Below are 26640 nucleotides of genomic sequence, written 5' to 3'. Positions count from 1 at the left end.
AAATCTTGCTTTAAACTATATCAATATCCCATTGGTATTTAACAATTTCTAGTATCATATAAAGCCAAAAACACAACCCGACATAACATGCCACTACAAAATCCCAACAATGTTTTGTTAAGAGGACAAAGTACATTTAAAAAGAAATCAAATCAGACTGAAAATGGAAAAACATACGACTTGAGTCCATTCCCATACTGCCCGATCTGTGTGGATTCTGGGGTTCTTTTGGCAGATTTTCCAAACTGGATCACACTGGCAGCCTCATCTGTTGGGGAAGAAGTTGAGGTGACTTAAAAAAATACCAATGACATGTCATAAACTTCCTTCATCATGTTAATAAAGCACGTCTGTCTGAACTCATTTATATTCCAATACCAGATTTTAAACTGCCATAAAGTAACGAGTTACAAAGGTAAAGAACACATACTTGAGCACCACATGTTAAAATTAAGATGCTCTAGACCAAGGTGCTCAATCAACTAGAACCAAGTAACTCCAATACACTGTCTCATGAGGCAGGGTGCCTGCATATACATATACATGGATGGGACAGGTTCAGAGGGATATGGGTCAAACTCAAGACAGGTGGGACTAGTGCTAGTGTAGATAGGACATGTTGGTTGGTGTGGGCAAGTTGGGCTGAAGGGCCTGTTTCCACGCTCTATAACTCCACGACTCTATTTTTCATTGTTTTCCTATTTTTGCAATGCCATCACCAAATCAATGGGGCACATTTGAGTCCCATGTGTTAAGGGACCTCAATCAGGATGATTTACTACTCAGAGGCAGATAAAATCAAGCATGATTTTCCAACTCTGCCTTCTGACCGAGATGTTAATCATCTGCACTCTCAAATTAAATACAGAAACCTGTGGCATTAATTTGAAAAGATAGTTATCTCTGAGGATCCAGCCAACTTTTACCCTCATTCAGCATCATTAAAATAGCCTGGTCATTATCACATTCCGTTTGGGAGCTTGCTATGCACAGATTGGCTGGAGGACAAAAAAGCAATAATTTCACTTTTTAAATAAATAATTAGCTGTAAAACTCTTGCAAAGTCTTAAGATTAATTAAAAACAATGCATAAATGCAAATCTAATTTCTCACATGAGAAGCTCAAAAGAAATCCTTGCCAATAGAAATCAAAATAAGATTGATCTATTTTGCCAGCTGTCTGTTGATGATATTAAAACATAATTCACTGGCTATATTAAATGGAACTCAGTGCGTTGAGTGAGATTATTACATGTAATTCATATATCAGTTAAACATAATTAGCAATGCCATTGTGACCTGATAATTTGCTTGTAATCAAGATTGATGAATAAATTATAAGAAAATAACTGCAGATGCTGGTACAAATCGATTTATTCACAAAATGTTGGAGTAACTCAGCAGGTCAGGCAGCATCTCGGGAGAGAAGGAATGGACCAAAATTATTGGCCAAAACACTGGGAATAATTCCCACACTTCTCATCAAAATAACACCGAGTATTGTTTAACGTCAATCCAATGGCAACAAGGCCTCCAATTAGTGCCTTGCTGAAAGATAGCTTTTCCGATAGTGATACATTGGAGCATTAGCCATGATATTTTAGGTCAAGTCACTGGAGCGGGACAAGACAGCACAGAACCAAAAAAAGTTCCAAATGCAAGCCTGTCAAGACAAGTCAAGTCAACTTTATTTGTTACATACATATACAAGATGTGCAGTGAAATGAAAGTGGCAACGCCTGCTGATTGTGCTAAAACTACAAAACAGAATAGAAAAAGAATTTAACACAAAAAAAAATTAATACAGTAAATTAAATTAGTCCCTGGTGATATGAGAGTTGACAGTCCTGATGGCCTGTGGGAAGAAACTCTGTCTAATCCTCTCTGTTTTCACAGCGTGACAGCGGAGGCGTTTGCCTGACCGTAGCAGCTGGAACAGTCCGTTGCTGGGGTGGTAGGGGTCCCCCATAATGTTGCTGGCTCTGGATCTGCACCTCCTGATGTATATGCAGGGGGGGCGAGTGTAGTTCCCATAGGGCTTTCAGCCAAACGCACTACTCTCTGCAGAGCCTTCCTGTCCTGGGCAGAGCTATTCCCAAACCAGATTGTGATGTTTCCGGACAAGATGCTTTCTACAGCCCCAGAGTAGAAGCACTGAAGGATCCTCAGAGAGGCTCTGAATTTCCTCAACTATCTGAGGTGGTAAAGGCGCTGCCTTGCCTTACTCACCACTGCGGCAATGTGTGTTGTCCATGTCAGATCCTATGTGATGTGGACTCCCAGGTATTTAAAGCTGCTCACTCTATCCGCAGTAATCCCATTTATCTCGAGTGGCGTGTACGTCCTCGGATGTACAGCCCTTCTAAAGTCTACAATCAGCTCCTTAGTTTTTTTGACATTCAAGAGGAGGCTGTTGTCCTGACACCAGAGTGCCAGATCAGCCACCTCCTCCCGGTAGGCCTTCTCCTCGTTATCAGAGATCAGGCCCACCACCACAGTGTCGTCAGCAAACTTGATGATGGAGTTGGAGCTGAACCTGGCCACACAGTCATGTGTGTACAGGGAGTACAGTAGGGGGCTAAGGACGCAACCCTGGGGGGATCCTGTGTTCAGGGCGAGGGGGTTAGATGTGTGTTCCCCCATCCTGACCACTTGGGACCTGGCGGTGAGAAAGTCCAGGACCCAGGTACACAGGGGAGTGTTAAGCCCCAGTTTCAGCAGCTTCTCAGCCAGTCTGTTGGGGACTATTGTGTTGAAAGCTGAACTAAAGTCAATGAACAGCATCCTCACATAGCCCCCCTTCTGGCTGTCAAGATGAGAGAGAGCGGTGTGCAGAACCTGGGAGACCGCATCATCCGTGGATCTGTCCGGACGGTATGCGAACTGCAGCGGGTCCATATTGCGAGGAAGGAAGGCACAGATAAGGTTCTTGATCAGCCTCTCGAAGCATTTCATGACCACCGAGGTGAGGGCCACCGGTCGATAATCATTCAAACAAGCTGGAGAGGCATTCTTTGGCACTGGTACGGTGATGGATCTTTTGAAGCATGCAGGGACCACGGACTTGGCCAAGGAGAGGTTGAATATTGTGGTGAGTACTGGAGCAAGCTGAGTGGCACAAGACTTGGTACTCGCCCAGATATACCATCTGGGCCTCCAGCTTTCCTCGTGTTCACACGCGTCCGAGCCCTTCTCATGTCGTGCTCGGACACCGAGAATGTGTGCACATCTCCAGCAGTGGATCCCCCTCCAGACGGCGAGCTAGGGGTAATGTTGCCCTTCTCGAATCGTGCGTAGAAGGAGTTCAAGTCATCAGCTAGGGATGTGCCGGCATTTCCGGTTGAGGGGGGGCTGCACCGGTAGGTAGTTATAGTCCGTAGCCCCTGCCAAAGGCGCCTGGTGTCCTGCTGCTCCATCTGCGACTCTATCCTGTCCCTGTACCTCCTTTTTGCGTCCTTCACCACCCTTCGCAGTCGGTAGGACTCTACCTTGTAGTCGTCCATATTGCCGGATGCCAGGCCGGAGTTGTAAGCAATGGTGCGAGTATTCAAGGCAATGTGAATAGACCTATCCTCTCAGGGTTTTTGATTATGAAAGATACTGACCCTTACCGTGGGGACGATGTTATCGGCTATTGTTGCAATGAAGTCCATAACCGCTTCCGCAAACTCATTTACGTCTCTGGAACTTGCTTGGAACGTATTCCAGTCATATTGCTTTGAACATATTCAAGACAGTATAATCAATTTCAGGTTTCGTTTGGGAGGGGAGATGATGGAGAAATCCAAACCTTGATTTACTGATTTTTAAAAAATCTGATTTAGTAGACAGCAGATTAGTTACTATAGTACTAAAAATGCAAATAGAAACTGCAGCATCAAAGTAAATCTCAAAGTGCCATGACTTCATGTAGTTAATAATTTATTAACTAGTTTTGGACTTGATATGTCCATGAGTTATGTTAAATATAAATTGGACTGATTAAAATTTGTTGTTTTCACAAATCATAGTACGTTCATAAAATTAAAATCATGGTTGGAAACTTGCTCTTCAACAACCATGGATTTTTTCAGAACAGTTTCTCAGTTACCGTCACTTTAACTGCCCTATTGAGATCCAGAACATGCCAGCAGTGAATTGTCAATATTGACCTGGTAAAGTACATTACAGGAAAGAGTTTTTATTCACAAAATGCTGGAGTAACTCAGCAGGTCAGGCAGCATCTCAGGAGAGAAGGAATGGGTGACGCCCAACATTTTGTGAATAAATACCTTCAATTTGTACCAGCATCTGCAGTTATTTTATTACAGGAAAGAGTGGCCCTCCATGCAATTATCTATAGCTAGTTATGTTGTAAATTCACAAATCCATAACATGCCTTGGAATATCATGTTTACTTACTGTAATCCATTCCAGTTCCATCGTCCAGAAAGCATAACATGAATGCTCCTCGCATATCCACATTCTTTACTGGAATGTTAACAGCACAAAAGAGATAAAACGCATATGAATAAATCCATCAGTTTTGTTTAGGGTTCAACAGGATGCAATTAGATGTCATATCCTGCAAGGATAAAAATGAATAAAGCTCCCTTTGCCCACCAGTGTAACATTTGTAATTTCTACACCAGGCACTATTTCTAAGTGGCATATAAAAGTCATGTGTGTACAATAATTTAAGGTGGTTGATATAAGTGAATCGTCGGCAGCCTGGAACCAAAATACTAAAGCTCTTGTTCCCAATTTATCATTGTGACAAAGTAAGTTGCCTTTGAAATAAGAATGAGGTATTCAGATGTCATGGTGATGCAGGGACACTGCAGTATTTTGTATGACATGGATCTCATGTATTTATACAAATTTAAATATTCCAGCATATAGCACGTACTTTTGTCACATAGCATCCTTAATCAAGATGTTTTGAACTAGCATAATCTAGACTCTGGTCTTACCTGCTCTACTAAGTGATTGGTACATATTGAAAAGCTATAACCAAATTAAAGATTTTTAAAATCCTTCTGTTTCTATTAATCAATTTAATTTTTACTGTATTTATAGTTTTGTTTTCCTCTGGGCTCTGTCGAATTTCCCCACTAACTTATTGGTATATCAAAAACATGTTCCACAGACTTTTAATCAATTCATTTAGAAGAGGCACCAAATCATATGTAACCATATCTTAAGCACAAACGAAAAAATAAACCTTTTTCTTTCAGAACCTTAGTGGAATGGCCATAAACCCCAAGCTAAATCTTTTATTGGGCCTTGCTATATCTAATTTGTTAGGAACATGTAGTCTTTACTAAACATCTTAAAGTAAAATTTACAGGATTTTAAATGATCCCACTTTCTATGGGTCTTGTTAAAAATTAATGTGTAATATAACATTTTCTATTTTGCATTACCATTTGTTTGAGTAACAGTTACATTTCAAATCTGTTAGCTAAAGATGGGATTAAAAACATGCAAGGCCCTAAACAGAGCAGTGGAGTGCAGCAATAATGGTGAAATGACAGCTCAGAGTAGAAATAACAAAAAAACGATAAAAGGAAAATATGAAAACAAAGCTTTTCAATAAACTCTGCTGGAATATTCATGAAAGAGAGTAGGCGAGGGCAATATGCCCTTCAGAGTCAAATAGTCTTCAATATTCATCATCCACAGTTAAAAGGTACCCAACTGTGAATTTTGCAGGATTGCCAGCAGACATGGAGGACTCCAGCAAACCATTTTTAGAAGCGAAGAATTGTACAGAATGCTCTAATTGCTACCCAAAACTAAACTGTGCTGCAGAAAGTTCATTTGGAGTCAACGAGAAACAGTATGGAAACCTGCCGTCCAGCCCTCAGTCTGCAACAGCCATCAACAACCCATTTACACCAACTCATTATTTTATTATTCCCATATTTTCATCAATTCCCCTACATTCCATAACTCATTTACACATTCGGAAAATTTGCAGAAGCCAATTAACCTACCAACCCACATGTCCATGGGATGTTGAAGGATACTGGAGGAAATTCACTCGGACACACGGAGAACAAGGAAACACCAGAGATAGCGCCCGAGGTCAGGATGAACTTGTGTCTACCAGCTCCGCCACTAGGCTTTCAGCAGTGATGATATGAATTATGCTAATGATGATTTATGGTGGCGCAGCAGTAGAGTTGCTGCCTTAGAATGCCAGAGATCTGGATTCCATCCTGACTATGGGTGCTCTCTGTATGGAGTTTGTGCGTTCTCCCAGTGATCACGTGGGTTTTCTCCGAGATCTTCGGTTTCCTTCCACATTTCAAAGACATACAGGTTCGTATGTTAATTGGCTTGGTATAAGTGTAAATTGTCCCTCATGTATGTGGATAGTGCTAATGTGCGGGGATCGCTGGTCAATCCAGACTCGAAGGGCCAAAGGGCCTGTTTCTGCACTATCTCTAAATTAAACTAAAGCAAACCAAGTGGTAATGAGCTCTGGACAATGCGTAAATTTGCTTTTAAATTTACATAACTTTATTACTTCTCACCCCATGTACATGGCCATAATTGGATGAATATCAGAATAGAGTACAGTTAATACAGAATAAACGTGGCCAAGTTCCAAATAATGGCATGACATTATGCATACTATGCATATGTGGTGTGCTTTTGAGAGCCATCATCAATCTTGTTTCTCAAGACAGAATCCACATGAAAGTTTCTGCTTGACTGCAAGGGCAGTCGACCTGCTCTTAGGCCTCTACCACATTCATCCACCTTTTCAAGCGTTGGACAGCAACCAAGGATGAATAGCCAGCAAATATTTCCAGTTTGTCAAATTCAACCTAGTTTCTTTCCCCAGTTTGATGGAAATCTGCAAATACCACTTCAGCGACAATCTGGGCACACACGCACCAACGTTCTGTGATGAATGGATCATTCTTTAATTAATTGTGGTTTTTTTGTAAACAGCGCATAGCTAATCTATTTTAATCGGCAGAAGTGATTGACTTTAACTTACCAGTATAGATGTCCACTCTTGTAGCAGCTGCATCTCTGCAAGATTTAATAAAAGGATAGAAATTTGAGATGAAAAACTGAGGTCATCTTTGCCCAAACCATAGAAGGATAAAATGTTTCAGAACCACCACCCATCCATCCCTTTTTCAATAAGGCCTCTGCTTGTGCATACTAGTAAATGATTGGAAAAGTGAAACAGCTTGTTCTGGGGATAAAGCCATTCAGTTCTTTCAATGTTCCACAAAGAGGTCAGATGAAGAGTCAGGATTGTTAAACTCTTCCTTTATCTTCAAACAGCACCATTGAAACATTTAAATATATCTCTGATAGCAAATGATTGCATTAGTTGTATGGCACCTACAACAGCATCAATAGACAATAGGTGCAGGAGTAGGCCATTCAGCCCTTCGAGCCAGCACCGCCATTCAATGCGATCATGGCTGATCACTCTCAATCAGTACCCCGTTCCTGCCTTCTCCCCATACCCCCTCACTCCGCTATCCTTAAGAGCGCTATCCAGCTCTCTCTTGAAAGCATCCAACGAACTGGCCTCCACTGCCTTCTGAGGCAGAGAATTCCACACCTTCACCACTCTCTGACTGAAAAAGTTCTTCCTCATCTCCGTTCTAAATGGCCTACCCCTTATTCTTAAACTGTGGCCCCTCGCTCTGGACTCCCCCAACATTGGGAACATGTTTCCTGCCTCTAATGTGTCCAATCCCCTAATTATCTTATATGTTTCAATAAGATCCCTCCCTCATCCTTCTAAATTCCAGTGTATACAAGCCTAATTGCTCCAGCCTTTCAACATACGACAGTCCCGCCATTCCGGGAATTAACCTAGTGAACCTACGCTGCACGCCCTCAATAGCAAGAATATCCTTCCTCAAATTTGGAGACCAAAACTGCACACAGTACTCCAGGTGCAGTCTCACCAGGGCCCGGTACAACTGTAGAAGGACCTCTTTGCTCCTATACTCAATACTACTCATTAATGATTTAATGCCACTTTATTGGCACGTACCCAAGGACAGTGAAATGCTTGTTTTGCGTACAACCTGGTAAAATCACGTAGTTAGACCTCACCCTTTTTGGCACCACCTTAGCAAGTAGTATAGATTCTGTGTACACTTTTCACATAAACAGGATAGATTGAAATAATTAAATATTCGCAGGTACAAGGGGAAAGAAAGTACATTCATGGACATTCTTCAGCTGGATAAATACATAAATGAAATCAGCTGTAATGGCACACAAACATGAACGTAGAAATGAAAGGGGACAGCAGATATAAAGATTATGCTCCTACCTGGCATTGTCCACCAGCTCAGCCAAAGCTCCAAAAAGAAACTCGTGAGTAGTTCTGAAATGTTAAAAAAAAAAAAAATCTCAAGAATAAATATTTATAATCACATTTTAACCACTGTAATTTCAAAACATCCACATGTAAGGAAAAAGAAAATCAGAAAAATCCTGAGCATTATTTGGTATTAGCATCTCTGCAAAGTCCAAAAATGAATGATTGAAGCTTTTCCATAGCATATCCACAATGCATTCAGCGAAAAGGTTATAAGTTCAGAACGCTCCCGACCCAAAATCTCACCTACCCATTCCCTCCACAGATGCTGCCTGACCCACTGAGATCCACCAGCATTGTATTTTGCCTGTGTTTTTTTCCAAGAGTCCAAATTTTACAACACTAGAAAAAGATATAGTGTCTTGCAACATTAACCTCGAAGTGCAGCAATATTTTTGTTGCATTGATAAATACTGCAGTATCCCACCTGTGGGGATTAGGGCTAGGAATTAAGCATGGAAACAGTCCCTACAGCCTCGTGAGGCTCTGCCAACCATGAAGCCCTTTTCAATTCTCCCCATTGTTGCCGATTAGAATTATCACACAAAAACCTAGAAATATTTTGAGTGAATGTTCACTGCAAACTTTCAGTAATAGTTTACTACAAATAAATGGTGGGAAAACAGTGGCTAATACCATAATTAAACAAACTAAGCATTATCACCTGCAATAAGCTAATGGATACTAAAGGAATAAGTTATACTCCTAACACCATTAAAAATAAATACTTGCAGATTATCTTGACAAACATGACATCACAATGATCGGATATTTCTGAGAACCAGTGGGAAGCCTAAACTAAATCTGTCACCGCACGACAATTATGGTTGAAGAATCCTTCACACAATATCTTCATGGGCGATTTTGCACATAATGGATGTGTATTTGTTGCAAACTATGTTTAAATTCTTTGAAATTCTGTAAACATTAATCATTGATTTTAAAATTATTTCTTCAAACTAATTCCCAATCTACCATTGTCAACACATGCCTAATACCTTCAGTTTTGTTTGGAACCCAGTTTCAGATTGGAAAAAAAATAAATCAGGTTCAATCTTTATCTAAAATTCATCATATTATTACTCTTCCCCAAAGTTATCTTACCTACCAGATTATCAGGTTTTGCCCTCTTTTGCTCCTAAACATCCTGATCTTGGGAAAGTACCTCTTTTACAATTCAATAAATTTGGCTTCCATACAATTACTAGTTATCCCAGTCAATGTGCAAATTGAAAAGCCCATGATTATGATATTATCAATGTTACAAGCACCTCTACTTGCTGATTTAGACTAAGCCCTATACTAACTATTCCTGTTGTTTGGGAGCCTAAAGGCAATTCTAACCAATACTAGTCCTCTGATCAGCCAAACTAATTCTACTTTTTGATTTCCTGGGCTATAATCTTTCCCCTCTACTACTTTTAACCATTCTTTGATATTAGGACTATGGTTTCATTTTGCCCCTCCTTCTAAAAGTGACGCATGTCTGAATATTTAACCCCCAACTTTGCTCACTACAACCAAAGTCATGCCTATTAATTTTTTTTGTATCATTAATTCTTCCACCATCTTACGAATGCTGGATAAGGAGTTTTTGTTATAAATTGGACAAATGTCATGGTAGGTCTCATTGTACTTTATATACCATGGTTTAATCTGAGGTTATGTTGTTAAATAATCTTAATTCTTCAAATTGCTTCAATCACTGGTTAGAGCAGTCATAAATTATTTTAGCATCATACCTCTATTTTCTTGTGGAATAAAAGTGGACCAAATGCAAACATTAAATGTAGATCATTAGTGCCCCAACTCCTAATGATATCACCGGTCCCATCAGTATTGAAGCAGACAGTGGGATGGCTGCAATACACAAATGTCTACAATATCTCAACATCTGAACCCTTCAGGATATTTTTCTTTTGCAAGAAGCCAAATTTGTTTCTGTCTTTTTATAACCGAAAAGCCCGTAAAAACAATGATGTTAATTGTTCACAAACCCCTGGGATTCCTGTTCAAAGCTAGTCTGTAGTTTCACCATTAAATTGTTCTGCTTCAATGAAAGCAGATTCCCACGTCACCAAATGCCTTATGATTTGCATTGTCAAGACGACACTCTCTCCAGGACAGCAGCGGTTAATGATAAATAAAACAATGGATCTATTCTATGGGAATCATAAAAATTTGCAAGCCATACATCTAAACACAAACATCTCCCTTCAAATATTAACTGTTATCTCAAAATATCAGAGCATCCAAAATAAAGCTTGCAGTTTCATCAGATACAATGACCAATATATAAAACTGTCACAAAAATAAAGGCTAGGCTACAATGCCTTCATAATTGCAATAAGGTAGCACAGGAAATTCCCAAGTGGCTGAGCAAGGCAGAGGGGGATTTGGAACTAATGTAGGTAACTGGGATTGTATAGGTAGACTCGATGGTTGGCGTTGACACGGTGGGCTGAAGAACCCGTTTCTATGCTGTACAACTCTATGGCTATTACACAACTTTGTGTATAATAGCTAGAGTGAAAAAAACAGTGTGGGCACGTCAAAGAAAGATGCAACACCCATACTAATTTAGTCTGCATAATTTAGCTCTTGTCTTTATTTTTAAAACATGTATCTAGTTGAGGTACAAGAGTTTCATATTCCCATGGTACTTTTCTACGTAGCCAAACCCATCTCTCTCCACACCACATCCATAACATTGATTTCCCCCAATCCCAAACACCAGATTCCTCCTTTAACATTCAAGACATTCTCAATGTAAACACATTGCCCAATGAATTAAAGTGATGACATTGTAAATAAGAACAGAAATCTAGAGATAGGAAAACTGGGTGAGATGTACAAAAATCGTATAGAATTAGTAGGATCTCTCATTTACCTTAACATAGCTTACAAAGTTAAAGACTTAGTTCCATTGCCACTATCTAATAGCAGTTAGAGCTTTAGTTGCTGGGAAAACAAGCCTTCCACGTCAACACATCTACAATTAACTCTTGTTCATCTAGAATTCTCACCCAATCAGCCAAAAATATTAAGCATTTGATTCCGACTCTCAAAAGTTCTGAAAACATAATTAAATGCTATTAGAGTATCTAGAACAGAGTGAACAAATTTTTGACATTTCTGTTTAGTGCCACTCCCTATCCATGAAAGACTATGCAGAACCTACATAATCATACTTTATTAGCCAAGTATGTTTTGCAACATACGAGGAATTTGATTCGCCCTGCAGTCACACCAATAAAAAGCAACAAAACACACAAAATACATTTTAACATAAACATCCACCAGTGACTCCTACAAATTTTTCTCGTATTGGAAGGCGAAAAAAAGTTCAATCTCTTCTTTTCTTTGTCCTACTGCGGTCGGAGGCACTCGAACCTTCCGTTGACATAAGATAGATCTTATTTTTATAAAACAAAAACTCTACTTGCATTTTGTACTGTTACGCAAAATAAGTATTAAATGAAATTTTTAGTTAATTTACTTTGAAGTAGTTGTCTGCTAATTAGCAGCAATCCTCTTTGAAGATGGTGACCTGTCACTGTTTTTACACTACTGTAATGCTATTCAGTCTTTAAATATAGAATTGTAGTATAAAATTGTTATTTGAAGGGCAAGATAAGATAGTTCAACAATTTGAAGGTTTTGTATGGAATACTAACGTGTGATGCACTGTATTTTTTTTATAAACAATTCTCACTCGACCAGCACTTGCTGAATGTACACTACACAGTCTTTATAAAAAATAAACCAGAGTCTAAATTTAAAAAGTCAAAATACAGAAGCAGGGATTTTTTTTCATCTGCATTGTAAATTCACAGATCAAATTAGTACATTTTCATGCAACAACCTTCAGTCAAACAAACCAACTCAAACAAGACTAAATAATGGAGGAGGCTGCAGAAAGTGGTGGGCATCACACAGTCCATCAAGGACATTGAACACCTCACCTTTGAAGTGATGTGCAGGAGGTTCTGCGTGGCAGCAAATATCAAAGACCCACACCCACCATTGCCACACTCTCATCTACCATTGGGATGATGAATTATTACCTCCACGTTCAAGAACAGTTTCTTCCCATCAACTATGAGGCCTTTGATCCACACTGTGCAATCCTACCTCAGCAACGAACTACAAAGGACTTTTTATAGGTTACACAATATATTCCGGCTTGCATTAATATAATGGATAATTTATTGCATTATATTTATTGTACATATATTTGTTGTGTTGTTGCATTAACATGCCTGTAACGCTACAGTAAGTAAGCTTTTCGTTATTCTGTTCCTGGTGAATAAGACAAACACTCTTGACTTAACACTTGAGATTGATAAATGCAAAGTAGCAGACAATTATTATATCTAACAGTCTATCCACCACCTTGTGGCGTTCAATGAACTTTAATGCCTCCCTCCGCCCATCAACATTTTGGGTTATCTCTTATGCGAAATGCAAGTGGCAATGTAACACAATGGTCAAAGGGCAACCTGCGGCAAGAGATTCAGCCCTCGACTCACAAAAGCTCCCCTTACACTATCTGAAATGCAGAAGTCTTGCATGTCAAGGAATCACCTCTACTTGTCTAGATAAGTGCAACTCTAACACATTCAAGCAGAATGGCCATCCTAATTTGCACAAAATGTTGGAGTAACTCAGCGGGACATGCAGCATCTTTGGAGAGATGGAATGGGTGACATTTCGCTATCATGGCATTATATTGCTTTTTCGATGTCAGCTTCCAAATCTATGACCTTAACTACCTAGAAAATGTAAAGCATGTGCTTGGGAACATCACCTTTAATAGAAGATGCTGGGTCTAAATAATGGAATTCTGTATCTTGCCACAAGACAGCAGCTGAGCACTACTTTTCCTGACGGCAATGTATGCTGGCTTTGCCAGTGATTCTCATAACCATAAACGATATCATTTCAGTTGCATTCAAATGCATATTGTGCATGAAGTTGCACCGGATTTACATTACTGCCTTTAGTTTGGGCTTCTAACGACAGTTATTTGACTTTTGTACTAGATCACAAATGAAAGATTAAAGAATCAAGGGGGACCATTGGAGGATTCCAACTTGATGGTAGGATATCGTAAAATAAGCAATCAATAAATTTCATGCTTATAATCAGATTAGTACATTTAATTAGTACAGGTTGCCCAAGGACCTGAAAATCCAGTGGTACTGAAAAAGGAACTCAGAAACCACACAGTTTGAAGAAGGATCTCGACCCAAAACGTCACCCATTCCTTCTCCCCCGAGATGCTGCCTGACCCGCTGAGTTACTCCAGCATTTTGTGTCTACCTCAGAAAACACACATTCAGCAAACAGATAATTTGTGGGCTTTTACTAGGAAGTAAATATTGTTGCAGGAAACTAACTGATTACAGAGATTAATACAGAGATGGAAACTTGTCACCCCTACCTTGTCTGATCAACATGGAGATAAACAGGCCCGTGGATAATCTTGAACCGAACCATCGCATCAGAATCGTGACCCACCTCCATACATCTTTTGAGTTCCTTTAGCAGGTAAATACAAAATGCGGGAGTAACTCAGTGGGACGGACAGCATCTCTGGAGAGGAGTGGGTGACTTTTCGGGTTGAGACCCTTCTTCAGACTCGCCAGAAGACTCAGGGATGCTGTCTGTCCTGCTGAGTTACTCCAGCATTTCATATCTACCTTTGTTTTAAACCAGCATCTGCAGTTCTTTCCTACACACGAGTTCCTTTAGCAGTTTGTTTCTTTGCTATAGTCTGGTCAATTTGTAAATACAATCCTACAACAGAATATTAATGTAACACAATTTCTTAAGACCTAACAAGAAATAATAACAAATGTTGTCTTTAAATAAGGGATATCACATCAACATTACAGAATGCTGCTTATTACTTTAACTTGGGGAAATTACGTTAAGTGTAGGTTTGATGAAAACCAAGATGCACGTGACAACTATAACACTTCATGCTTCAACCTAATGAAATGGTTTATTCACATAAATATCTTATTTGATTTCAGTAAATGAACAAAATGTAATTTCTGGAAAACCATCAAATTAAAGGGGAAACGTGATCATTCCTAAACAACACCACCTTCAACAATACAGTCAAATTTACAAACACACTTTGATCAAAACTTTGCTCCTTTGTCTGGATGCCTACATGTTCTAAAGAAAAGATATATGCTGGTGTTTCAGAATATGTAGGCATACTCAACTTACACCACTGCTGAAAATGATTTCAAGCTCCATGTTTACTCACAAAATGCTGGAGTAACTCAGCAGGTCAGGCGGCATCTCAGGAGAGAAGGAATGGGCGACGTCACCCATTCTCCTTCTCTCCTGAGATGCTGCCTGACCTGCTGAGTTACTCCAGCATTTTGTGAATAAATACCTTCGATTTGTACCAGCATCTGCAGTTATTTTCTTACACTCAAGCTTCATGTTAATCATTTGCAATTGACTCCTATAAATTCAAGAATCAAGAGTGTTTTATTGTCATGTGTCCCAGATAGTACAATGAAATTCTTACTTCCAGCTGCACAACAAAATATGTAAACATGGTACACTGTAAACAATATAATAAAGAAAGAAAAAATATTCAGCACAACCCTTCCACAGAATTTCCTTCTCCAGTTTCAGTCCATTTAACCTTGATATTTAAAAAGATACCACTATATCTGGTTAAATCTGACACAGATCTAAATAGCAAATACAACATCTCCAGTCCCTTTTCTGGAGGATCTATTACCCACCCCTGCATTCAGCAGAATTTACAAATGCATGCACTTCCATGGTACAGAATCATGTGCTGACAGAACAAATTAGTTGCCATGTCCTAATCTTACAGTAAAAATGGCTGCCAATGCAAGAAATTACAACGGTTAAATACTGTACTTTATTACACATGTACATTCTACAGGCACACTGCTGTTCAAGATTTCAAAATGAGAACATCTTCAAAGTGGGAGCAGAGTCCAATAAATATGCCTTGGTGCAGGGATATTCTTCCTAATTTAATTAATTAGTTACTATCTTATAATAAATGATCCACTAGCAGCATTGCATGGCACCCATCAGAAAGCTATAATTATTCACAAGTCTTTTAAGGATATACTTGAATTATATATTTTAATTGCTTGACACAAGTTCCAGGGTGACTGGTGAGCACTGGTGATACCTGCTGGGGTGGCACGAGAGGCGTTGAACACCGTCCATATTTTTTGAAGTCTTACACATGCTCTTGGGGATGCGTAGATTCTTAGTACCATCCTGGAAAAGCATATTTTCTTAGTACCGTCCTGGATGCTCCACCTCCATTGTCATTTTGAGCAAGATGTCCATGACAGATGTTGAGGTTGTGACGTTTTTGTTCTCACTATTTAATTGAAGGAAATCTCTGCTCTGACAGTTATTGGATGACAGAAAAAATGTGACAAATTTGAGAGAATGGAATAGCCGAAAGAGATGACGGCGAAATGGATAGATGTGATATGACCTTGATTTATAATCGCCATGCACTAGCAATTAAATGAGACTAGACCAAACTTAGATCTTTGGGTGCAACGCTGGAGTGGGAAAATAAATCTTAGCAGATTTGATAAATAATAAGAAACAAGACATGGAGAATGCAGGAAAGGCACAGAGGAAGAAACACTGATCAAAATTAGGAAAAGCTTCAGATATATCGTGATGGCTGATAAGTTACAATTTTTGAGTAAAATTGATAAAGATTGCAACCTGACTTCAATCAGGGCCTGTTCAGTACCACAATATAGTTACGAACCATTTGACAAAAATTAAATGTCAAGCATATAGGTGGGTCTGGAGGGGGGGGGGGGGGGGGTGCTGCACCAATGCAGGAGAGGTTTGGGCCTCTTGGTCTAGTTATGTTTAAAAGACATTTGGGCAAATGGGACTAGCTCCGATAGACCTCTTGGTCAGCGTGGAGCAGTTGTGCTGAAGGGCTGTTTTTGTCCTGTGTGACTCTAAGTGGTTATGGCACATTTCTCCAAAAGTTGTTTGTGGGGCTGGGTGGGTGGCATTTAAGAATAATCTAGCAGTTGTGTGGTCACCAAGGTTTCTCACCACCCCCTTCCTGGATGATACAATGCCCAGTGAAAACAGCAAGTGAACCAACTGAAACATTTACTTCAGGATTACATTGTATCTGGACCATCATCAAGAGCTCTTGATGATAGCCCAGTAACATAACTATGCTTCCATACCAAAATGACTTAGTGTAAAGTTACAACCATCATTTTCCCTGACTGGAATAAGCTTTAGTATCAAACAAGAAAATGCTAAAAATACAGAGAACAAGCCAATTCATTTGGCTGTAGAATCAATAGGAACATCTGCCATTTCCACATTGTGTTTACTTCACAAAATAAGGACAAAATTAAGTACATGAAAGAACAGTAATGGAAAACCTGCAAATTGCAATGCTGAGAATCTAATATAAAAATTTCAAATTAAAACCAAGCTTCCTCAGTCTGAAATGTTAACTGTTTCTCTTTTCAAAGTTGCTGCCTGATCTGTTGAGTGTTCAATATTTTCTGTTTTTATTACATAAAAAAACAAGGTGGCTAAACCAAATTAAACTAATGGTTCATAACAAGCAAGAGTAAAACCACAATAGATTAAGTAAAAAATCTGGGCAGTTACACTTCAAATCACTTATGTAAGAGGGATCTCACAAGCAATTCCAATTGTTTCTATTTCTTATTTTCTCATTTTAATAAAATGCCACCATGTAAGATTAATCCAGTATATATTCAACACCATAAAATTAGTGCTTCAATCTTTAAATTATTTCATCAATGCACAATCAAGACACATTCTACATTTCCGTATTATCGTCTACTTTGGTCTGTGTTTTCACACCTTACCCTTCCATACCTGTCTCCTCTCCACTGACTCTCAGTCTGAAGAAGGGTCTCGACCTAAAACGTCACCCACTCCTTTTCTCCGGAGATGCTGCCTGACCTCGAGTTACTCCAACGTTTTGTCTATCTTCAGTGTAAACCAGCATCTGCAGTTCCTTCCTGCACGAAGTTTATCTTGAGTAGAACAGGTCATACCTTGGGAGTTAACCCGCCTATAGTTTAAAGAGTGTAGGAAAGAACTGCGGATGTTGAGTTACTCCAGCTTTGTGTGTCGATCTTCAGTTTAAAGGACTCGAATAGACCCAACACAATGTTAAGAATGAAGCAGATGCTGGCATACAAAATAAAAAGGCACATTCTGGAGTAACTCTGCGGACCAGGCACTATCCTTGAAGAATCCAGCACTTTTACAATTTCTAATTTTTAAAAAGTGCCAATATTAAGAGTGAATTAAAAGTGTCAGAAGTAGACTGATCAGTACACCAAAAAACGGGGGTGATAATAAAACGACAAAGAGTATGAAGAAATCAATTACAACACTAATGAATTTTAAGAACCGTGCAATCCACGATTGTATCTTCAAATTGCGATTGTATCTTTAAATACACGCACACGTCTTGGTTTGACTGTGGTGAGGTGTTCACATTGGCTACTCACGAGTTGGTGTGCAGGTATTCGAAGGTGAGTTGAGCACGGTTGAGGCAGCTGTAGTTGGAGGCAGCCATGGCGCCTCGCTTCGCCTTGCCCCGGCCAAGCCTTGCCTGGTGTGGGCCTGCCCGCTAACGCGGCGCCGCGGCCTCAGCCTGCGCCACCCGCGCCTCACTGGCTCGAAGTGCGCCGCTCTCCCCGCCACATGTAACGCTCCCAATCGACGAGGGGCTCGGGTTTTTAAAGATTCTTTTGAACGACTATACGTGTGTAGTTGGGGTTTTTTTTTGTTCTTTTAATAAATCCGTCCGGTCACTCGTCGGCTGCGACGCTCCCTCACTCCCACCACCGCGTCAGCCCCGCACTCTCCCCTTTCAAAAGTAACTGCAACCAGCGGCCTCACTGCGCAGGCGCCGCTCGACGGCTCAGCGGCCCCACTGCGCAGGCGCCGCCCAGGCGGCCCCAACGCGCAGGCGCCGCCCCGGCGCACCAATCCACGCATGCGCCACAGCACCTCTCTCCCTCCCTATGTCATGTTTTGGAAGAGGAGTCAAGGCAATTACTTCATTCTATTTTTCTGCATGAAAAAAAATAAAGGAGGGCATGTTTTATTTCTCCACCCCCCCCCTAAAATAAAAAGAACTGGTGTCAACCACTTTCACAGCATAGTCTATGTCAACTATGAAACCAAGAACTGCAGGTAGACTCAAAATGCTGGAGTAATTCAGCGGGTCAGGCAGCATCTCTGGAGAAAAGGAATAGGTGACATTTAGGGACGAGCCTCTTCTTCAGAATGAGAGACCTGTCTGAAGTAGGGTCTCAACCCAAAACGTCGCAAAGAACTGCTGATGCTGGTTAATACTTTAGTTTTGGGGCCTAAAAAAGGGTTCTGACCCAAAATGTGATCCATCTTTTTTCTCCAGATGCTGCCAGACCTGCTGAGTTACTCCAGCACTTTGTATCTATCTTCTGTTATTATACGGTCAGTACAACAGGTATAAACCAGCATCTGCAGTTCCTTCCCACACAATACTTTAGTTTGTTGTCACGAGTACTAAGGTAAAGTGAAAAGCTTTTTGTAAAGATGATACAGTGAAAAGTAATTCTGGTCAACAGATACTGAGTTGAAGCTCGCAGAATGTCCAGATTTCAAGAAAAAGAACACAAAGTGCTGGAGTAACAGCAGGTCTCTGGAGATACTGCTTAACCTGCAGAGTTCCTTTTGTTGAAATCTGGATGTTTCTGGAGATTTGGAGAGTCTGAAGAAGGGTCCTAACTCAAAACGTCACCTTGTAGCAGACCATAGAAAGTGGTCCTAGTTGTCGAACCCTCAGATTGACCAGCAAGGTCACGTGTGGGTGCGACCGTAGGGATTGGTCCAGAGAGCGACACCGCTGATTGGACAGCGTGGTCATGTGCGCTTTTGGCGCCCAAAAAGAGTCAGTTGGGAGACGTCTTCGAAGAGAACAGTTAGTTTTAATGGTTGTCTGTAATCTTGTTAAGAAAACTTTGTAATCGAATATTGCTGTCGCAATAAACTTCTTCAACAAAGACACAGAATTTTTGGTTGACACGGGAGCCATTGTCAGTATCGTACCGCCGACCGACCTTGAGACCAGATCGGGTAAGACAGGTCCTACCCTCATCGCGGTTAACGGCAGCCCCATCCGCACGTATGGTACGCGGAAAATGTCCCTGGTTTTAGGTCTCCGCACGTATGAATGGCCATTCATTATAGCAGACGTCAGCCAGGCGATCCTAGGCGCAGATTTCCTCTGGGCCTTTTCACTAGTCCCCGACGTCCGCGGTAACGACCTCCGACCCTCCGCCAGCAACGATGAGCCCGCCGCTCCGACAACTGCCACCCCGCCCAGCCCGACTGTCCAGGCCGTCGTCGCGGCCCAAGACTCGTATGCTGAGGTCCTGGCGGAGTTTCCAGAGCTGCTCATCCAGCGTTTCGACGCCCCTTCGGCCAAGCACGGCGTGGTCCACCACATCCGCACCGAGGGCCCCCCCCATTTTCGCTCGGTCCCGGAGGTTACCGCCCGACAAGCTTGTGGTGGCGCGGGCGGAATTTAGGAAGATGGAGGAAATGGGCATTGTCCGTCAGTCCAACAGCCCGTGGGCCTCGCCGTTGCATATGGTCTCCAAAGTATCTGGGGGGTGGAGACCATGTGGCGATTATCGGCGTCTCAATGCTGTCATCACGGCTGACCGCTACCCCATACCGCACCTGCAGGACTTCTCGTCTGGGATGGAAGGTGCGGTGGTGTTCTCCAAGATCGATTTGGTGCGGGGATACCACCAGATTCCTGTGCGGCCGCAGGACATACCAAAAACTGCCACGATCACTCCGTTCGGGTTGTTCGAATGGTTGCGCATGCCTTTCGGTTTAAAGAACGCAGCACAGGCTTTCCAGCGACTGATGGACCGTGTGGGTCGGGATTTGCCTTTTGTGTTTATTTATTTAGATGATATCCTGGTCGCCAGCCCCTCAGTGCAGGAACACCGGGCCCACTTGCGGGCCGTATTCGAGCGGCTCCAGGCACACGGGCTCGTCATCCAACCCTCCAAGTGGCAATTCGGCCTCCCTTCTCTCGATTTCTTAGGGCACAGAATCACCCTTGCCGGCGCCACCCCTTTGCCCGAGAAGGTGGAGGCTATCCGGGTATTTCCGCGGCCCACCACAGTGAAAGGTCTGCAAGAGTTCGTAGGCATGGTTAACTTCTACCATAGGTTCGTCCCAGCAGCAGCGCGGGTCATGCGCCCACTCTTCCAGTGCCTTGCGGGTAAACCTGTAGAGTTGATATGGTCCCCGGCCGTGGAGACGGCCTTTGCAGCAGCTAAGGCGGCTTTGGCAGACGCCACCATGTTGGTCCATCCGAGCGCCTCCGCCCCCACGGCCCTGACGGTTGATGCCTCTGACGTGGCGGTGGGTGGGGTTTTGGAGCAGCAGGTGGGTGGCTTTTGGCAGCCCTTGGCGTTTTTCAGCCGGCAGCTGAGTTCTGCTGAGCTGAAATATAGCGCCTTTGACCGAGAGCTTCTGGCCCTCTATTTAGCTGTTCGTCACTTCAGGTATTTCCTTGAAGGCCGCCCGTTTGTGGCCTTTACGGACCATAAACCATTAACTTTTGCTTTTTCCAAATTGTCCGACCCATGGTCGGCCCGCCAGCAGTGGCACCTGACTGCCATCTCCGAGTTTACCACCGATGTCCGTCATGTCGCTGGTAAGCTTAATGCCATTGCTGACGCCCTGTCTCGGCCTGCTTTTTCCCCCATTTCAGCGGTGGACTGCGAGGTGGATCCCCAGGAGCTTGCGGAGGCACAGCTTCTGGCGGATACCGCCTCGGTATACCAGTCCACCACTTCGGGGTTGAAGTTGGCTCAGGTGTGATGTTTCCCTTCCCCGTCCCAGGCTGGTAGTGCCGCCCTCCCTTCAGCGCCGGGGGTTCGATACCATTCACGGGCTGGTGCACCCGTCCATCCGCTCCACCTCTGCCTTAGTAGCCGCTCAGTTTGTGTGGCATGGCCTGCGTAAACAGGTAGCTGTTTGGGCCCGTTCCTGCGTTCCCTGCCAGACCACTAAAGTCCAACGCCATGTCAAGCCCCCGGTACAGGAGGTCCCAGCGGTCCATTTTTTCCATATTCACGTGGATTTAGTAGGACCCTTGCCTTCCTCCCGGGGCTACACCCATCTGCTCACGGTGGTGGATCGGTTCACCCGGTGGCCAGAGGCGTTCCCATTGTCAGATACCTCTGCTGCCTCTTGTGCCAGGACCTTGGCCCTCCATTGGGTGGCACGTTTCGGGGTTCCGGCTGTAGAAACAAGGAACTGCAGATGCTGGTTAATATAGAAATGGACACAAAGTGCTGGAGTAACTCAGCAGATCAGGCAGCATTTTTAGAGATGTAGGTGACGTTTCGGGTAGAGATCCTTCTTCCAGGAAGGAGATCTTTCTTCTACTTATGCATGAATATTGAGATACAGGGACACTGTGTGTCTTTTTAAGCTTAGGTGTTGCATGTATTATGGACAGCGAATTGTACAGCTAAAGGAGGAATACACCGTGCAGGTTAAAATGTACAACCCCACAGAACCAAGAAAGATATGATGCGAAAAGACACAAAATGCTGGAGTAACTCAGCGTGTTAGGCAGCATCCCAGGAGAACGTGGATAGGAAATGTCACCTGTCCATATTTTCCAGGGATGCTGACAGACCCATTGAATTACTCCAGCATTGTGTGTCTTTTTTTCTAAACCTGCAACAGTTTCTTGTTTCCACATTCGAAGATATGATGAGGATTTAATAATCGGCAGGTTGCTTAGAGGTGAAACAGAAAGTAATTCATTGTTGGGTTCCCTCGTACTTGAAAGAATTTTACATTTGTGCGTGATCAAGGGCATGAATGCGAGTACCAATATTAACATACCTCACAATTTAAGCCAGTGAGTGGCAAAAAGCAAGGAGTAGAAAAATAAACACGTGAATCTTCCAGACCTCTCAGCAGTAGAAAATTCAGAAACAATTTTTTAAAAAATCGAAAGCAAATTATCTATTGTACACATGGAACTTAAGCCAGACAAGTGTGAGGTAATGCACCTTGTGAGGTCAAATTCTTGTCGGTCAAGAATTACTAGAGTTACTTCAGCATTTTGTGTCCAAATTCAGTATAAACCAGCGTCTGCAGTTCCTTCCTTCACAAGAGTTGGGACATGCCACACTTAAGAGTTTTGGTCACCACACTACGTAAAGGACACGGTTCCAATTCAGAGAATGCAGAAGAGATTCATCAGGATGATTCCTGGAATGCAGGTATTTCTTACAACAACAGATTGAATAGGCTGGAATTTAGGAGGCTGACAGGTGATTTTACAGAGCATTATAAAATTATGAAGGGAACAAGTAGAATGGTTAGTTTAATTTATTGTCACGTGTTCCAAAGTACAGTTTTGTTGTTTGGTTTCTCGTCAATAGAAATAAGATATTTAGAGATTGTAGGAGATATTGAGGAAAATTTTAATACCAAAACTTGCTTTAAGCAGAGAAAGGGAACGGTGCAATATCAACATGCATCTGCAATTAGGTTTCAGGGGTCATAATTCACAAATTAGTGTTAGCTATTCCTTCAAACACTCACACCTCGAGTTCAAGCATGACTGGCGTCTTGCGACAATGTTAAGGTAATTCAATACTGAACGACAAACATTTTGACCCATGATTCCAAATAAGCAATTCAGCACATGTCCCACTAAATGTTGTACCCTTTATCCTTCATCTGTGCACTGTGGACGGCTTGATTGTATTCATGCGTAGCCTTTCTTTGACTGGATAGTATGCAAACTAAAGCTTTGCACTGTACCTCGGTACATTTTAGACTGTAGACATACAGCATGGAAGCAGGCCCTTCGGCCCATCAAGTCTATATCGAACGGTGATCATCACATACACTAGGACTCTCCTACACACTCGGGACAATTTACAAAAGCCAATTAACCTACAACCCTGCACATCTTTGGAGTGTGGGAGGAAACAGGAATGGCCAGAGGCGTTCCCATTGTCAGATACCTCTGCTGCCTCTTGTGCCAGGACCTTGGCCCTCCATTGGGTGGCACGTTTCGGGGTTCCGGCTGTTATTACCACCGATAGGGGGCCACAGTTCACTTCGACCGTCTGGGCCACGCTAGCAGAGCTGTACGGTTCCTGGTTGCAACACACCACAGCGTACCACCCTCAGGCTAATGGGCTTGTGGAGAGGTTCCACCGACAACTCAAGGCGGCCCTCAGTGCGAGGCTGGAAGGCCCGGACTGGGTAGACCAACTTCCCTGGGTCCTTCTGGGCATCCGGACCGCTCCTAAGCAGGATCTCGGTGCTTCATCCGCGGAACTAGTATATGGCTCGCCACTTCGAGTACCCGGGGATTTGCTTCCGGACTCCTCCGGCCAGCTGCCTCCAGTTCAGTCAGTCTTAGCATCTCTCCGGGCACGCGTGGGTTCCCTGGCCCCGGTTCCGACTTCACGTCATGAGTGTCCCATGGTACATGAACCACCTGCCCTGCAGGACTGCGAGTTTGTATTTCTGCGTAAGGATGCCCATCGTTCCCCGTTGCAGAGGGTCTATGAAGGGCCGTTCTGGGTTTTGCGTAAGGGGACGGTCACCTTCACCTTAGACGTGGGCGGCAGGAGTGAGCTCGTCTCGGTGTCCAGGCTTAAACCTGCGCACTTGGTTCCAGACCGCCCGGTCCTGGTCGGCCAACCACCTCGGCGAGGTCGGCCTCCTGCAGTTCCGCTCAGTCCAGGACCCCCCGCTCCGGTAGTTCCACCAGGTCCGAATCCCCTGCTCCTGTGGTTCAGGCTGCCCCTCTCCTTACTCGTTCTGGTCGCGAAATCCGGCTCCCTACTAGGTTCCGTACCTCGGGTTCTGGGGGGGGGGTCATGTAGCGACCATAGAAAGTGGTCCTAGTTGTCGAACCCTCAGATTGGCCAGCAAGGTCACGTGTGGGTGCGACCGTAGGGATTGGTCCAGAGAGCGACACCGCTGATTGGACAGCGTGGTCATGTGCGCTTTTGGCGCCCAAAAAGAATCAGTTGGGAGACGTCTTCGAAGAGAACAGTTAGTTTTAATGGTTGTCTGTAATCTTGTTAAGAAAACTTTGTAATCGAATATTGCTGTCGCAATAAACTTCTTCAACAAAGAACAAGTTTCCAGACTCGCCATAACCTATTCATTTTCTCCAGAGATGCTGCCTGGCTGCTGTGTTACTCACACATTTTGTGTCTATCTTTATATTTCTATAGATGCTGCCTGACCCACTGAGTTACTCCATCACTTTGTGTCCTTTTGTGTAAAAACCTTGTTTCTGCATCCAGGCTTCAATGCAGGGTTGAGAAAGAGTGAAATAAAAACAGAAAATACTCCGTTAACAGATCATTGTCCTACCATAGTGTACGCACATAAGTTGGCTTTTTATTAGGCTTCAATAGACCCTGAACTTATATAAAAATGATTAAGATAGACTGAATTTCAGAAGGAAACTTCTCACCCCCATCTCTTTTAACCAGCTTTCTCTTCCCTACTTCTTCACTCCGAAGAGTCCCAACCCGAAATCCTGTATGTGTACTGTTGACGGCTTGATTGTAATCATGCAGAATCTTTTTGCTGACTGGATAGCATGCAACAAAAGGCTTTTCACTATACCTTGGAACTCGTGACAGTAATAAACAATGGGTGCTGTCTGTACGAGGTTTGGACGTTCTCCTTGTAACCGCATGGATTTTCTCCAGGTGCTCCGGTTTCCTCCCACGCCCCAAAGATGTACAGGTTTGTAGGTTAATTGGCTTCAGTAAAAATTGTAAATTGTCCCTAGTGTGTAGGATGGTGCTAGTGTATGGGTCAACGCGGATTCCTGGTCAGCGCACACTTGGTGGGCTGAAGGGCCTGCTCCACGCTGCATCTCTAACATTGCCACCCATGCAGAAATGAAACAGGGGTCATTACGGTTTCTTTATATTCAACGAGGAACAGGGAGATTTATTTGAAATTTCCTTACCTGACATAAGAATGTTGGTGATAATTGGAATTTTGAAGACCTTAAGAACTTCTTGGTCAGAATTCTTTGGAGAATCCTGCCAGAGGGAGCTGCGTCATAGAACGTTACTGTGAAAAAAGGGCCCTGCAGTCCAATGAGTCAGCTCCGATAATACTGCCCATTTACACTGATCAGATAGTTCCACTGCCTTGCCTAATTCTAGTATATAGTTAGGCAAAGCCCAGGAACTATTCAAATTCAGGCAATGAACTGTACATGGAGTGAAGCACAACGAGCACAACAGTGGACATGTAGTCAAAGGAGCTGATGTGTTGTAGAAACAAGGAACTGCAGATGCTGGTTAATATAGAAATGGACACAAAGTGCTGGAGTAACTCAGCAGATCAGGCAGCAATTTTAGAGATGTAGGTGACATTTCGGGTAGAGATCCTTCTTCCAGGAAGGAGATCTTTCTTCTACTTATGCATGAATATTGAGATACAGGGACACTGTGTGTCTTTTTAAGCTTAGGTGTTGCATGTATTATGGACAGCGAATTGTACAGCTAAAGGAGGAATACACCGTGCAGGTTAAAATGTACAACCCCACAGAACCAAGAAAGATATGATGCGAAAAGACACAAAATGCTGGAGTAACTCAGCGTGTTAGGCAGCATCCCAGGAGAACGTGGATAGGAAATGTCACCTGTCCATATTTTCCAGGGATGCTGACAGACCCATTGAATTACTCCAGCATTGTGTGTCTTTTTTTCTAAACCTGCACCAGTTTCTTGTTTCCACATTCGAAGATATGATGAGGATTTAATAATCGGCAGGTTGCTTAGAGGTGAAACAGAAAGTAATTCATTGTTGGGTTCCCTCGTACTTGGAAGAATTTTACATTTGTGCGTGATCAAGGGCATGAATGCGAGTACCAATATTAACATACCTCACAATTTAAGCCAGTGAGTGGCAAAAAGCAAGGAGTAGAAAAATAAACACGTGAATCTTCCAGACCTCTCAGCAGTAGAAAATTCAGAAACAATTTTTTAAAAAATCGAAAGCAAATTATCTATTGTACACATGGAACTTAAGCCAGACAAGTGTGAGGTAATGCACCTTGTGAGGTCAAATTCTTGTCGGTCAAGAATTACTAGAGTTACTTCAGCATTTTGTGTCCAAATTCAGTATAAACCAGCGTCTGC

General features: G+C 42.6%; 1 protein-coding gene across 3 annotated transcripts in view; it reads right to left on the bottom strand.

The window, feature by feature from the left end:
- The window catches only part of morc2 (MORC family CW-type zinc finger 2), a 51472-nt gene extending 33206 nt beyond the window's left edge, over positions 1-18266 (bottom strand). The window contains exons 1-5 of one of the 3 annotated variants that reach the window (XM_078421813.1): positions 17917-18266; positions 8303-8356; positions 6995-7029; positions 4402-4470; positions 178-268 (exon numbers count right to left, since the gene is read on the bottom strand). In XM_078421813.1, coding sequence (XP_078277939.1) covers positions 178-268; positions 4402-4470; positions 6995-7029; positions 8303-8356; positions 17917-17984 — 317 coding nt within the window. In that variant the 5' untranslated portion in view covers positions 17985-18266. Of the gene's footprint in view, positions 1-177; positions 269-4401; positions 4471-6994; positions 7030-8302; positions 8357-15551; positions 15580-17916 lie in introns of those variants that run through there. The other 2 variants (XM_078421814.1, XM_078421815.1) reach the window with 2 other exon arrangements.
- Between the last annotated feature and the right edge of the window lie 8374 nt (positions 18267-26640).

The sequence above is a fragment of the Rhinoraja longicauda genome, chromosome 25, assembly GCF_053455715.1.
Source record: "Rhinoraja longicauda isolate Sanriku21f chromosome 25, sRhiLon1.1, whole genome shotgun sequence".
Lineage (NCBI taxonomy): Eukaryota > Metazoa > Chordata > Chondrichthyes > Rajiformes > Arhynchobatidae > Rhinoraja > Rhinoraja longicauda.
The sequence above is the reverse complement of the archived record's forward strand: the minus strand, read 5'-3'. Positions and strand labels throughout refer to the sequence as shown.